Consider the following 16,815-nt stretch of genomic DNA (forward strand, 5'->3'; position numbering starts at 1 on the left):
CTATAATAACGTTCTATTTACGACTAGACTATGTTAATAATTTGTTTGTTTTTAACAGAACGAACACAATTCTTAACACTATTTAAATACAATTCATATAACATATTAACAGATATATTGGGGTTTTATTTTTAAATCATATTTTACATTATTATATATATACTACTTACTTTTAAAATTAATTTAACTAGTTAAAAATTGAATTAATTATTTACAATTTATAAATTTCATACAAAAAAATTATAATGACAAATATAAAATCTGGTATATGGCGCAATTTTAAACACCTTTTATAATGCTTTATACATTTTTGAAAACAACAACAATTAATCTTTCATAAATAAAACAAAATAATAATGACCATACTCAGGCAATAGCCTATTAACAAAAACAAGCACATAAATTAATGTTATGTAACATTTTGTCAAAAATAATGAATTTAAAAGTTTAAGTAAACAACAGATGAAAAACATGGGAACAAGAGGACAATATGAGCAACTATATTCTTTGGTATAATAATGTCAGCAATTCCCATTGTCACAAAGAAATAACATGGTTGTGTTACTATAATTATTACTACAATTATTATTATTATTATTATTATTATTATTATATTATATATAACTTATAATTATACATTATTATTGTGTATATGAATTAAATATCGTCATCGCTATCGCCTGCATAATCAGACGAATCATTGTCATCATACATATTTGACGGTGAAGAGAAATCAGTGACCAAAACTCTTGGCTGATTGGATATTTTATTTAATGTACATGATTTCAATACATCATCCAAATTAGGTGACAGGATATCTTCAATATCAGTTCCATTTCTAAAAAAAATTCTAGTATTAATTCTTTTACACCTCACTACTATAATTATTAATCACTATAATAACTATAATACAGAAGGATAAAACACAATAGTTTAAAATAGTGTTATTACGGTGAGGTGATTACTGCTACAGTGGTTATACAAAAAAATAAAACAATAATTGTAAAGAATGTTCTAGTTTAAGGGTGTGTTACAAAATTATAGGATTGTGCTAATCAACGCTGGAGGACAGTACAACAGACCACAGACACTTACCACAATCATACATATTTCTTCTTTCAAATGTCTTCGTCTGTTATTCTGTAATAATATTACCACCAATTTTTTTTTTATATTTATAAAATTTAGGCGATGATGGAAAATTGAAAAAATAACAAGACTTCCGTAAAGAATCCATTAGTTATATTAATTTAATAAATATGAAATACTTACATTTCTTCTGGTGCATCATTTCCACCTTCTTCAGCTACTAACATTTCATATTCTTCAGCAGCGTATTTGTCCCAGTCTGATGCCTGAAACGATAGAAAAATATGTGAACTTATTGTGCATTAAATATAAAAAAATATCCATAAAAAATTAAAGGTACATTCCGACAACTTAAACAAGCTATAAAGATTAAGACAACTGACCTTATAATATTTATTTCCATTTTCGTTATGCTTGAAATTGACGTTATCATATAAATACATAGCAAATAATGGTTTAAAAATATATTAAATTATATTTTACTTACTTCATTTTCATTATCTCTCTGTGACGCAAATGGATCACGTTGTTCATGATCCAGATATTTTTCAAGGTTAAAGAATGTATCAAAAAATATCGGAGTCATTTTGCATGATTTGAGATCAGCTAATGAAATTTTGCCACTACACTTTGGTTTTACCATGTCCAGCATCTATATTGATTTATAATAACAAAAATGGCATAAACAATTTAATTTAAAATTGATGTTTATAGTATATATTTTAATATTATACCTGACACAAACAATCCTCAAATGGTAGACATTCAATTCCTATGCTTTCCATTCTTTGCAATTGCTCGTCATAGAAATATTCAAGTTCATACATTGACAAATAACCATCACCATCAATATCCATGCATCTAAAATAGTCATATACATTTCTCAATGATATGTGATAAGACATTATGATATATTTTTTTGAAAATCTTACCTAAACCAATATTCGACAGCTCTAGGATGTCGTTTATCTTCTTCAGCCATCAGGAACCAAACAAATTCTGTGTAACTCATTTTTTCTTCCATATAATTGTTATTAGAATTCTTTTGCTTTTTCTTAGTAACAGTCCCCGAAAATATTCTATCAATTATTCTTGTGGACAAAGCTATAAAAAATATATGCATCATATCAAATGTAACAGATAAAATAATAATTTATAATACTATCCTTGTAAATGTTTATGCAAATAAGACTAACCGTGATCACTGTGTCTGGCTAAATCGGTTTTGCTGATGAATAAATCGTGGTCACGATCCAGTTCCCAAAACTTACAGTATATAACATAGAAATGTTCATAACTGAAGTAAGCTGTCACTTGATTGATGTCTTCTTCTTTTTCTAATAGGTCAATGACTCGAATTAGATCTGATCGTCTGATTTCTGCTAGGCTAAGATCTCCACTCCATGACGTGTTAACACTGTAGAATATCCTCGATATTACCTAGGATTTAAAATCTTTAGTTTTAGTCAATGTGTAAACATGTAATACATAATTTTATACCTGAGAAATTATACTAAGATAGTTTTTTAATAGGCATTCATCATATTTGTAGTTAAATATTTAATAAAAAAAAAAAAAAATTATAATTAACACCTAAATATATTTAATAATATTAATATTATAATTAAATTTACATTTGGATATCGTGGTAAACCACCACGTTATGACCAGTCGTTCTAGACTCTAGTATGATTGATGATCATACAACTATAATCTACACCTATTTATTGTATTAAAAATATTTTAACACTTAATTTTAGGAAAAAATTAATGAAAACGAAATTTATTATATTTTGTTTTAAAGAGAATGCTACTCTTATATATGTTATAAATGTGTGGTAATGGTATACCAAATTTTTGATTATTAGAATCTATTACGTGTAATTAATTTTAATATAAATTCAAATGTAAAGGTAAGAATATTTTTTTTAAATGATAGATATAAGCATTTTAAATTTGTATTATTTTAAGTACTTTATCTCGCTTAAAAATAAAAACTTCTAAAAAAAAAAATTACACTTAAACACTGACAATGTTCTTACTTTTAAGTTTAATAACAAGTCAATTCATTTTGATATTAAAACATATAATTGATTCTAACGAACGCAAATTTGCTATACCATACCCTGTACGTCTGTAAGACGGAGATAATACATAGATGGACGGGTTGCGTCCTCTTAAATACTTCTTTCCAAGCATTTTTTAAGTAATTGTATATTTATATCTATACATTATGTATATCTTTATTTAAAATTTAAATACAAATAAAAAGTAACAGTTTACGAGATTTATTTGTTTAAGTATAAAATAAATTGGTTTTATAATGTTCTAATTACCGTGTGCACATATCTAGAATGGAACTCAGGCGCAGTTTTCAGGAATGTTAAACCGGGATGCGAATCGACCACATCTTGGACTAATAAGATGAAGTTTTCAGGTGATAATGTTTGTTTCTTTGAGTTTCTTGCCAATATGCGTATAAATATTGATGGCAAGTCGTGACAAGTAGACCACACGCTATATATACATATAAAAAATCGATTGAGTATAAATATTGTTATTTTAAGTGTTGAATAATAATAATTATAACAATAACGGCGAACTTACTCTTTCCAATAGTTAAGAAAGGTATTTAGGTCTATGGTACTGGACAAATCTCCGCCACAGGCAAAGAACAAAGGTTGCTTCCAATAAAACGGGCAGTTACACAACTACAATACACACGAAAATGATAATATTAAAATATCGTATAAAAATTATAATGATTAGATATGAATTACTTTAGCGATTTGGCCGAAATGGTGTTTCGAAGCTTGTGAATTCGGTAATGACATAAAGAAATCTGTGATTGTTTTGACGATCGTATCCCACTGCTGTTGACTCTCGGGCTTGCCAAATGGATAGTAGAATCTAAAACAAATAATTAAATTCAGTACTCCTCCTATATTAATATTATAAAATCTTTGATGGTCACAAACAAATGCCCATACCTAGGAATGAATACGTTACGATTGGCCTTTGTATGTCTTTGTAATGTAGTATGCGGCGGAGGCGCTCCAGGTTTTTGATTGGTTTCCTTTGAATAGTTCTGAAATGATAATACGATAGATTATTAACATGATCGTTTCTGATAAAATCGTTTGAAGAAAACACGTCCTTTCTTCCCCTAACAACTTATGTTGTCCCAGACAGTTGCCAATTGAGACTATAAATTAGTCCCGGAAAACTAACACAATAAGTAACAAGTATTATTATTTATTACTAAATATCATCAACATATCCACCCAAATAAATATAAATTAACCTTATTTGTATCTACCCAAGTGATGATTTCCACATAACTATCTCGATCAGTCTACCTTTGGATAATAAAATATTTTATAAGCACATTTATTAAAAAAAAAATGTATAAGTAATGAGTCATTACTTATAACATTCATTTTAACAGAGTTACTGAGTTAAATATATTTATATTATTTTTTACAATACACGAATTGCAATCATAACGTATTGTCGTAATAATATATATTATACATCTAAATTAAGTTGTTTACATAATAGCATTATATACCACAGCACAGATAACAACTCACGACCTCCGATTATGAAAATTATTAGGGACAATACACATTGCCACCGAAAAATAAGCTCACGACGCTACCACGTCCATAATATATTATGTTGATTATATTTTTATAACACGAAGAGTTCGTCTTGCACGTGTTGAATTCATAATAATAATTAATATGTACATAATAATACACACATTGTATATTATAATGTAAATTGTACAGATTTATTTATATGCATCTTAAACCGGGTGTCGTGCGTCTGCAATACATAGGTACACCGGTAAAGAGGACAGTGGGGGTCCCATTATCAATAATTTTAAAAACGTCTTGTACGTGACCTAAAGACGCAGCGCGTTTTCGTTTTACATAATCCACTGATGATTACTCAATAACATAGGTAACGACGTACACGTGGAACCATATTTTAAACATTATGGTAATAAAAAGTAATACACATTGTAACACGCGATATGCACGAAAAAAGTACATGCCTATGTTGAGACAAAAAAACTCGATTTTCACACGATATCGAAATAATTGCAGAAAAACATTGAAACGTATGTATTTCTTGATTTTAATTCGAATGAGTTTGCTGTGAGACCATAAACAGCATTTGACAAATGCAAATTATATTGCAATTATACATTATTATATAAGCACCGATTATAATAATAATAATATGATGTATAGCAGTAATAAACTAAAGTAGACCTTTATAATATGTATATGCATGTGTTGTACATAAAACACACAATGACGATTCGAACGACAACGATAATCATTGTATTACACATTACACGTTTTGCCCGCTCAAGCGAACGAGTTTCAAAAAACAAAATTACAATATCACTTCCCCCGCGTACACAAGGATTGGTGTGCACCGTATTCGGTGCAAAAGCGTCTGGAGATTTCTTTTAATTTACAAATGACATGAACAGCTGCAGCTGCAGTGTACGTATTGTTATGTAGTTATATTAAATATGCATCAAATAGGTAGGTACGTAATCGTAATGAAGGTAGCTGCTGTAATGTAGCGATGACCATGAAATCGAAATCGTTTGTGCCTATTCGTAATAGGTACGTCCGCGCCCTTTTTTCAGGCAAAACAAACCGTGCCGTCGTAGTCAGTTTAACTATAATAATATATAATACACTATATATTTAGGATGATCGGATTAGATTACTAATGTAATTTTGTACAAACTACCTAATATGTATAATATATAAATGAATAAACTGTTTTTTCGTCTCCTCAATACTTAACAAATTTCGCACGATAATTTATATAATTTTATTATATCACGGATAGCGTTCGTATTTTCCCCCGCCATTGAGAACTTTTGCGGTTTGTCACACATAAAATGAAATATTAACTCCGCAATCACGTTCCTCTTCAAACAATGTCTAATAAGTGTACAGGTAAGCCAAAATAATCAGTTGCCAAAAAGCCAAAAATAGCCAAAAAAAAAAAAAAATGAGCTATATTAATTTCCATTTAGCGTTTCAGACATAATGTTTGATGATGTATATTAAGATTATTAAGATAAATCGTATATAAAACAGTTACAAACGTGAAGGCGGGCATACGAGTTGACGCCTATTTCATATCTATATATTTTTATTATCCATATAGTAGGCGGGCGGGCCGGCGGATATGTACGAGGACAAAGACAGAATCATGCATCACTCTGTACAACGGACATGACTGCCGTTAAACAGCTGTGCCGTTATGCAATTATATAATAATATGCCTAAAACATATAGGGTCCTAACGTTTCGGCCGCATTTTTCGACGACTAAAAAATTTATAGGAACCCGGGAGGGAGACACGGAGAATTGAATACAACGAAAAAAAAAAAAACAAACTAACCTCTGAATAAACGGTTCGTCTGCGCTCTATTACCTGTTATTGTTAAAAGTCACTACTATCCGAGTCTATACGCGAGTTGGAAGAGAAAATTAAATTGCGGGCGGTCGAGCAAAAAATTAAATTTGATTTTACACGCCTGGCACGCGCATATCCTACCTATAACCTATATATAAACATATACCTATACTGCAATACGTATCGAAGATATACATGCTCGCAGTAGGAATTACCGACCTTGTTGTAAGACCTGGGCAATCGCTGTTTCCAGGGTTTGTACGGAAACCTGGGCTCGTGGACCGGATCATCCTCGACGCCACTGTCGTGCCTTTGCAACACGAGCACCTGACAGGCGTAGCACCAAGGACGCACGCTCGTCACCATGGTGTCCCGACGTCATATCTCACACCGCGGCGGCGGATGCACGTCCGGTGCATACTGCAAAAGACGCGGCGCAAGTGTCGCGAGTGCGGAGGGGACGAGACGGTGTAAGTGGACGGTGTTCGAGCGAAGTCGTAAGCCGCACACGGACAGAAGAGACGCGTTCGAGACGTACACACGACGACGACTGCTAAATCGCACAGACGAGTGTTTGTTATTATGTCGCCGTCGCCGTCGCCGTTGTCGGTGGATCGCGGCGGACTGCGCGGAATGGCGAGCCCACGCGCGAAACGCGGTGTAACAATTTGTCGGGATGCGAAACGACCTCAGTTAACAATTATTAAGCGATAAAAACGACAAGCGAATAAAAACGAATTAATAAAAAAAAAAAAACGCGGTAAACCGACGTCGGCGGCGTCGGCGATAACGCCGTTATACGCGTAATATAATATTATTATTGAATTGTGTGCAGCAGTGTAGTTATTGCAGTACAGAACGTACACGCGACGGTGAGACCGCGCTGAGCGGAGGTCGCGACACAAAAGCCGCCGTACGCGAACATCTGACCGGACGACTTTTTTTCCACTCGCAAAACTCGCATCACACTATATTATCATAACCATTATTATTATTATTATTATTACTATTATTACTGTACGCGACGAAGGCCGCACCACTCCGGTTCTGCGGCGGTTAGCGCGCGACGCGTTGACGCGTCCGACTGCTGTGGCGGCCGCGTTATTATATTATTATTATTATTATTATTATTATTATGACGACGACGTATTATTACTATTATTAAGTCGAACACATGTTGACCCAGCGACTGTGGAACACATTCACTTTGTGACTTTGTAAAATGAAATAGTAAAATATATAAAAAACCTGCCTTGCAACATTCTCCCTCCGCCGCCGCCGCGCGTTCACCGCTAACATCTGTAGTTCGTTCGTTCGCTCGCTCTGTCCTCCTAATACACTGTGATAAAAAATAAAAACCCACTTATTAACTCTGCTGCGGCACAATCCGACCACGTCCAAAATCCGTTTACTTATTGACTATTGTCGTACAGAATAGGTGCATTATGATAATTGATAACACACACACACACGCGCGCGCGCGCGCGCCAGTTAGTTCCGTAACACATAACACATTGTCACTGTAACGATGTTTACCTACATTACTTACGTGTGCGCTTTATAAATAGGTAAGTTAGATGTATCGTTATTACGCGATCATATTATGGCCTAGTCGATCTCGCACTAATGGTTCTGGAATTTGGTGCACAGGCGATCTTGTACCCGAGGATGACGTGCACACCGCTCGTAGTTAATTTTTAAAATTTTGCATTTCGAAGAGGGGCTCCTTATACGGGGATTTGTTATAGCTCGAGGAAAACGAATATTATGTTTGTGTGTATGGGTTTTCGTTGTTTACATAAAATAAAATAGTTATAGTCAGATATGGGCAATGCCGTGCAGGATGATCGACCATAAAAATAGCAAAATACCTTTAAAAGTTATACCTATTTGCGCGACACTATGACGTCATACTATACGTTTTGTTGCGTATATACAGTAAAAGGAAAAGCGCATTCATTAACAAATAATAATTTATACGTCGTTTTTACACACAGTGTACAAGAAAGGTGTGGTGTAGCTAGAGTGGTGTTTTGGGTCATGTAATATTCCCCGTCAGCCATATTTATACAAAAAATGTATTTAATATAATTTGCTTTAGATATATCTAAAAAAATGTGATATCATATGGTTATTATACTTTATATTATATATTATTATTATTATTATGTAGATTGATAAGTTCAACAGTGTGAGAATCCCCCCTCATCTAAGAGCGCTCGAAGTGAGTATAGGAATCCCCCACTATACATAATATGTGTATTTATTACGCGTTTTCGATAAGCTTGACGGATTAACTACAAACACGAACGCAGGATAAAAGGTTGTTTGTATGCTCAAGTCACCTACCTCATCACTAGTACCACCCAATATAGAATAACTTGTTTGATACACGTCTATAAATAAATTAGTTTTACGCTATATATTCGTACGACTACAGCCGAACCGCACGCAGTGGTAATGAATATAATAATGATAAGCCACGCGGCAGTACTTCAGACTCGTGCATAAAGTTCGCCTCCGGTGCGAACCGCACCGCTATGATGTACTCAGCTCAGACGGAGCAACTTCATCATTCCTACGCCGGCATCGATGACACCACCAAGCCCACACGATCCGTGAACCAAAACCCGGACATTATATTTTTTAAAACCGATTATGTTCAAACTATATTTTCATGATAATTAATCTGCTTTCTTATATCCGAATTTATACACTCAAAAAATTAAAATTTGTACAACAAAATTAAATTCACCTGTATAACTAGTATACCTACAATAATGTTATGCAGCTACATTAATTTTCGAAATTAAAGCATAGAAATTATTTTTTAAGAGGACAATCTTAAAGGATCCACTTTTCTCGTCTCCGTCGTACAAGTGTGTAACGTATTACAAAGGAAATATACAGTCGACAATTTACGCTTAGCTTTGTTAGGTTTAATATTGGAGTAAATCGACCGATCGTGAAAGTTAATGGTTAGAACTTTATCTGTGTTCGTATGTATTTTTATTGCGATATCATTCAACTTTTCGTAAAGTTTTGAATGTATAAAATAACGCAGTTTAAAAATACTTATAACTCGCATATAAACGAACAAAAATAAACTTATCACCATTAAATTTCATAATAGGCCAATTTATTCTAATATTAAAGCTAACGAAGCTGAACTTGAACTGCTGAGAATAAATTTGCTTATGTTACATAATTGTAAGACGGAGACAACAAATGCGGGGGAACCGTCCTCTTAAGATTTTTTTTTTTATATTTTAAGCGAAATACAAGTAAATAATTGAATACCCAATTCAATATTATAGTGATGTGCGTAAAATAGGAAATATATTTCCACAATAATCCATGCGAACAAAACAATATATTGATTGTTCGGTTAGTGAGTAAATGTTAACACCTTTTTTGACCTAGTTGCACGCGTGTAGAAAACGGTTTGCGAAGATCCAAACTTTAAATGACAACCACGGTTTAGGAATCATTCAAATGTAAAATATACGATTTTTTTTCGAGAGGGGTGACCAAACGTCTATACGATAAACTTGACAAAATAAACTCACTTGGATTTTGCTGTGCACGTCAGAACCGATGTTCTTCCACGACGAATGAGACGACGAAGAATTGCAGACGGCCGAATTCTTCATCAGTTCGGTCGGACACTTTTCGAATATGAGCACACGCTCGGCGACCGAACCGCGCGTCAAAAACGGCCGGACCGGGTTCGACTGGTGGTGATTGGACCGAATGTGGGCCCGCTGGTGATCGGTGAGCTCGGGGTGCGGCACCTGTTCCTGTTGCCGGTGCGCGTGCTGGTTCCGCCGGGACGAGCTGAGCGCGGACAGCCCGATGAGGAACTCCGGCTTGGAACGGTGGCCGGCGGCCGACGACACGTCGTAGCCTGCACCGGCGGCGGCCGACCGCAACAGCACGCCCTCCTTGCTGGGCACGGCCGGCTTTTCGGTCTTCCTGTTCTCCACCACCGAGCCGTTCTTGAGCGCGTCGATCAGCCGCTGTTCCTCTTTGGCCACCTCGTCCATAAAGTCACACGCGTTTTGCTGCGACTGGGCCGCTGCCGTCGGCTTGCCGCCGTTCCGAAACGGCCACGCGGGACCGCCGTCCGCGCCCTTGTTGTCGTCGTCTGCGGTCGGCGACGCCGCGTAGTTCCGCAACGGCGACGGCTTGCTGCAGTACCTCTTGGCGGCACCGCCCCCGCCGAAGTTTTGCTTGCTGGCGACAGCGTGCTGCTGCAGTTGCTGCTGCTGCGGGTGATCCGGGACGAGGCCAGTGGACGAGGAGGAAGCCTTCTGCTCGAACTTTTGCAGCGCGTACTGAATGGACGAGGCGAACGGCTTGGGCGACAGCGAACGCGATTGCCGGGCCGCCTGCAGCCGAGCTTTGTCCTCTACCACGAACTTGTTCACCAGCCGTTCCAAGTTGTTGGTGCCGCTGGGGTCGGCCATCAGCTGCGCGCCGCGGCTGTGGTGCACCGGAACCGCGACTTCGGACGGCGATTTGGGTTGCGGCGTCAGCGCCGAGCCGAACTTGTCTGCGGCGGCCGACGAGTCGCGGTGGCACGTCAGTATCTCGTTGGGCGCTAGGCCTCGGGCCTTCCACGTCTGGTATATCGCCTCCGCGTGGTCGGATATCTGTTTGGCGATGGCCGCGATGTCTTCTTCCGGTTCCGGAGCCATGTTACCTCCTGCGGCGGCCCGATGGTTTGCTGTCGTGGTCATCGCTCGCCGGACACCGGCCGTGTACCGTTCAGCCCGCGACGACGAGGGAGGTGGTCATGCGATTTTTCGGCGGTCGGCGCGCGGGACACGACACCGCTGCAGCGGCGTTGACGACGACGGCCTCAGTGGCGGCGATAACGGCGCTCCGTCATGATGACGGCGTATTTACCTGTAACCGCACGTCGGCTATGATACCGCACCTGAAAAAGTGATTGAAATTCCGGTTAGATTACAATAATATATATATATATATATATATATAATAACGTCATTTTATGTAGGTACATGACGCTGCAGCGTGTCAAAACAGTCACAAGGTAACAGTAAATAAAATTATAGGTAATATTTTTTTGTGGTACGACCTTCGGATTCGAATCGGAATTATTTCATGAATTGATTATGTAGATTTGATACAACGAGAAAAAATTTTTACACGTTTTTCAAATTAAATCATTTCAAATTTATCGAGTTTCGACCGTTATAGTAGTATACGCGAACGAATAAAAGTTTGAATTATTAATAACGTGTTGATATTCTAAGTTAGTCGTTTAAAATAACACGAATACTATAAATGTTAACGTTAAGCTTAAAGTACCGCACTTACATTAGTGTACCTACATTATTTTTACATGTGTTGAGAGTTACATGTTTATACTCAAACGCGTGCCAAAAAATTGCAAAACCATAGGGGTATTCCCCAAAAACATGAACATATTCAACGATTATCAAGTCTACGGAAACAGTTCAATTGAATATGAAAACTTTAATAAGATATATTATTATGCTTAATAATATAACATTTGATACATTTTGAAATTACGTAAATAGCTAAAATAGCTTGGTAGAATAAAATGCGCAATAATAATTTATTAAATATACAGATAAAAAGCAACTCCAAATAATTACAGACGTGATTTCACAAAAATATTTAAATGTTTCTTTTTATTTTAGACAGACTATTATAGCTGTACATTAATATATTATAACATATTATATATGTAATATTATGTTGCTATGGGATGCAACTTTTACATCGTTTTTCGTGAGAAAACAAACACCTATTTCCGTAATGACAAATCAATACGAAACTATATTAATATAATAGTGTAATATACTGTGTAAGTCACTCGCGATTTCACTGCACCGCGAGCAGTGCGTGTAGCCGGTGTACATTATAAGTACCTACTTTCCACCTGTTTTTCTGTCGATTAAAAAATCTTATTGTATTGTTACATCTCGTCACAATAACTGCACATCGCCGCGTTTCGCGTTTACCGCACTATAAATTCGCGGTGGAGCGGTTGCGCTTTCAATGTACCTATACAGTTATTACTCTGTGTTCCGTATTGCCGATATTCGAGTATTCCAATTAAAATTATGAAATTAATTAAGATGACGAATTTCAGTGTAATTAAAAATTTACGACGGTTATATCATTATGACAAATCAGCAGAAATATCAGATCACACGTTAAAACATTACCTACGTAAAAAACAAATTTCGTTTCCCCGAAAAATTACTGCAGGTCGATAAATTCGCACACTGCTCGTGGTACGCGCCGCGCCATAGTATGATATTATTTAAGCCATTTGATCGAAAATACGATACACAGTATACACGATATAATATTATTATTATTGTTATACACGTACACGATGCAATTACTGAAGTGTAGGTGGCTGCGTTTAATAGCAGTAGCAGCGGCAGACGAGTTAAAGGTCGCGTGTTCCAAAGGAAGGAAATGATTAACTAAGGGCGTTGTCAATTAATGTATTAGACACGCAAAAGGCAACGGCGGCGGCGTGTCGTTTCCTCGGTGCGTATATATACGGGTACCGTCGTGCTGGCTGGCTGGCTGACGGTCTGGGTCGACTCGCTCACTCCTCTTCCTCTCGACGATGTACACGTAAATAATAATAATAATACGATAAAGCCCAAAGCGCGCGTAATGTAATTAAACGAATCGCTAGCGGGGCATTTACACGGGTCAAACGGAAAACACCGGCGAGCAATGGAACGGGTAAAAATAAAAACCGACGAACGACCGTTGGGAGGGTCTCTGGTTTTTACGATTTACCGAACCGGAATCGGACGGATGACTGTCGGACGCGGGCGCGCGAGGGACAAGCCAGAACAGACTACTGCGGCCGAGGAAGTACCGAATCGCCGTCGGCTGCGGTGGTGACGGGCGATGGGTCGGACGTTTGACTCCGATCGTACAGCACCGCCATAGTGGCGTTTCTATATATAGATCCGGCGGCAGTTTCTCGGTCCCATGTGCACATAAGTCGTCGGCGACCGGATCGTCGTATGTATAATATACCGTACGTGTGTACTAAAACATGGTACACCTATTTACAGTATTACAGAGGCGCACACGGCGATTTCCAATTTTTTTCAAGCCGGATGGGGGAGGGGGTTAAAAGAAAACGGTTCAATATGTACGTATGCGCGTATTATAAGAATATTTTTACGTTTTTACGCGATGAATTTAGGCCAAGAGGTTGGAGTGGATTTGAACATCTAACCGCCAACCCTTCCCCGTTGAAGTGTATTATGAATTATATAATGGAATATTGTCTGTTACGATTGTTTTACTGACTTTTCCTCATTACATAACATACAGACGCGGGATGTCACAAACCGATCTGTTTGATCGACTGCGCTTATACGCATTAAATCTATCGGTAGGCTTTTTGCGATTTCTAAAATATTACATGATGGTTTGTTTTAAAACATTATTTTTATATTGTTTAGATATTTTAACTATTTATGTAGATATTTATTGATTTCTTACAAATCACCGATTCATAACAATATTGTTGTGTACTGCGGATTGCGATTTCACATTATAAAGAAGCAATCTCATTTCTAAAAATATTAATGTAAAAATATTAAAAACTAAACGAATAGTATTAAATTATTATTTTTAAGTGTTTTATAAAATTAAAAAAAAAAACACTTATTTAAATTATAAAAATAGATATTTAAACAATTGAGTTAATACAATAATTTAACCGGTCAAGTTAAATAGACTACTCGTTATACGTTTATTACACATTTACTTCAAGTGCAATACAAAATCGATTAGCATCTATAACACAAACGTCCGAGTAAGCCTCAAAACAGCTACTGCTGACATATTAAATATTATATACCTATATCAGCGAAAAGTTACATTGTTTCAAAGTTGAGTTTTTACTATAAGCATTATGTAGCAAAACGTCATCTCTGAAATGACACGAAACCGATAAACTTCATATTGATAATAATTTCGTTCCCTAACGATCATTCATTAGACAGTTTGTAAATTTAAAATTAATTTGCACTTCCATATAATGATCAAAAAGTGACTAAGTGATTTTAAACAAAAAGCCAAAAAGAATAATAAAAATAATATGATATTATAATACAAGTATTAAAGTATTATCAAATTTAATTTTAAAAGAAATAAAATAATTAGTTTGGCAGTGTTTTTCACACATCTGAGCGAGTGATGTAAAATCAAAACTATAAAATTCTGCGGCTTTTATAAAAATTAATAATGCTATATAATCTGTTGTATACCTACATACAGAAATTATTTGCAACTATTAGGTTTTGCTTAATCCCCACCTACGTATCTACGTAATAAGATTAACTGATGGCCGCTGGAACTTTTGAATACTTAACATATTTTATTTAACGGTTGAAATATACAAGAGTGTACGCTATAACTAAACAGTTAAAAATAACTTAACACGTAGAAAATTAATTTCGTCCACGCATTTCTTGGACATGGTCGTAAAACATACGTATCAATTAGATTTTTATACCAAATGTATTTTTAGGAACTATCAATTTTTCAAACCATTTCAATAATATTACTATATTATTATTATTATAAATAATAATTTATTCAAACCACGAGCACTTTAATTAAACTAAAAAATTGATTAGAATGCAATGTGGTGGTAAATAATGGCTATAATTTTCATTAACTAAATACATCTTTTATTGTATGATATTTCAAAATATAAACTTATTGAGTTGATCATTCATGAATTTATCTCAATAAAATTCGGTAAATTAAATTAAATATTTATTATTCTATGAACGGTTACCTATCTAAAAAAGCACTTCCTAAACAATTTTATGACTAAGTACCAAATAATTAATATAAATAAATAGTTTTTAAGTTTACTATAAATAACAAAAAGGTCACGTCATGTATTTATCGAGTTATATTATGTTCCGCGTTTATATTAATCCGATATTTTTCTTCACACACAAGTAATGAGGGCAAATGCCATTGCGCATAGATCATCGTATATCGATTACTGCAATTAATTTTCATTAAAAAGAGGATCATATAGGTAATATTAAACTTTTTAGGACATTATTTTCACATAAAATATTATTAATAATAACATTTAATTATTACTGTTACTGCAGTATATTTTTTTATTGTTATAGTATAACATATATTATGGAATTCGTTTTTTTTAAGTGGGCTTTAATTATTTATACAACAGTCATTGTACGATTCATTGTATATTGTTAATTTAACTAACTTAAAGTTTATTTAATACAACATATATATATAACTACTATATCCAGTTAACTTGAATGAACCATTCGACTTAATTTATGTTAAAACATAATAATTTATACTACATGGCAACTAGCAATCAACAATATTTTTACTTAATGATTAGTGCAGCAACTAAGTAAGAATTTTATAAATATTTAATATCAAATAAAATGAAGCAATACATTTTGATCAAGAATGCGGATCAAATAGGGTGCTAGAAAACGATAGCAGCTTCTCTCCCTAGTTTTATCAGCCTTAATTTTCCCTCGGAAAGAAATTCCATTATTTACTATTAATTTTGTGCGAAAAAAATGTATAAAATAATAATAACAATTGTAGTAATCAATATAAAATAATCATAGATCAATCACTGATTTCAATTTTCAGTATACATTCTGTATATCTTTCTGGAGTAACTAATATTGAGTTAACTATTAATAATTGAAAGTAAAATTCAATAAAAACGATCTAATGAATTCAATTATATCAAAAAACTAATTTATATATATATACAAACACACATAGATGTAGGAATATATCAGAAAAAAACATTATCACTATATAATATTAAATATACACACACATTATTAGTTTTATAGAAATTCTTAAACATAACAATGCACTGTGTATTGTTTTCAAGATTGCAGCAGTTTAAGTTGTCGACTATAATATATTATCTTTCAAATTGACATTTTAATATATTTAGAGTACATTTATTAAGTGTGAATAAATTAAAATATATCTATTGTATTCCTATACACTATATAGACTATACAAAGATACCCATATTATTAAAACTATTATTTTATCGTATATAATACTTTTTTTTTTGTAAAAAAATAAAATTATAATAACACTCAATTATACAAAATGTACAAATTAATTTTGATCTTTTAGAAAATACAAGTTAAAATCTAGCTTAAAAAAAAATATTCAAGTAGACAGGAATAACAG

At 34.6% G+C, this 16,815-nt stretch overlaps 1 protein-coding gene across 4 annotated transcripts in view; it reads right to left on the bottom strand.

Moving 5' to 3' along the window:
- Nucleotides 1-235: 235 nt before the first annotated feature.
- Nucleotides 236-16,815, bottom strand: part of LOC112603789 (serine/threonine-protein phosphatase 2A regulatory subunit B'' subunit alpha) — a 34,586-nt gene continuing 18,006 nt past the window's right edge. The window contains exons 1-13 of one of the 4 annotated variants that reach the window (XM_025352532.1): nt 12,941-13,418; nt 10,116-11,488; nt 4,080-4,177; nt 3,870-3,999; nt 3,697-3,800; nt 3,426-3,606; nt 2,286-2,529; nt 2,022-2,193; nt 1,824-1,950; nt 1,577-1,741; nt 1,473-1,502; nt 1,273-1,355; nt 236-838 (exon numbers count right to left, since the gene is read on the bottom strand). In XM_025352532.1, coding sequence (XP_025208317.1) covers nt 658-838; nt 1,273-1,355; nt 1,473-1,502; nt 1,577-1,741; nt 1,824-1,950; nt 2,022-2,193; nt 2,286-2,529; nt 3,426-3,606; nt 3,697-3,800; nt 3,870-3,999; nt 4,080-4,177; nt 10,116-11,288 — 2,688 coding nt within the window. In that variant the 5' untranslated portion in view covers nt 11,289-11,488; nt 12,941-13,418 and the 3' untranslated portion in view covers nt 236-657. Of the gene's footprint in view, nt 839-1,095; nt 1,141-1,272; nt 1,356-1,472; nt 1,503-1,576; nt 1,742-1,823; nt 1,951-2,021; nt 2,194-2,285; nt 2,530-3,425; nt 3,607-3,696; nt 3,801-3,869; nt 4,000-4,079; nt 4,178-10,115; nt 11,489-12,940; nt 13,419-16,815 lie in introns of those variants that run through there. The other 3 variants (XM_025352534.1, XM_025352531.1, XM_025352533.1) reach the window with 3 other exon arrangements.

Source organism: Melanaphis sacchari, unplaced genomic scaffold (genome assembly GCF_002803265.2).
Source record: "Melanaphis sacchari strain LSU unplaced genomic scaffold, SCAv2.0 Contig111_pilon_pilon, whole genome shotgun sequence".
Classification (NCBI taxonomy): domain Eukaryota; kingdom Metazoa; phylum Arthropoda; class Insecta; order Hemiptera; family Aphididae; genus Melanaphis; species Melanaphis sacchari.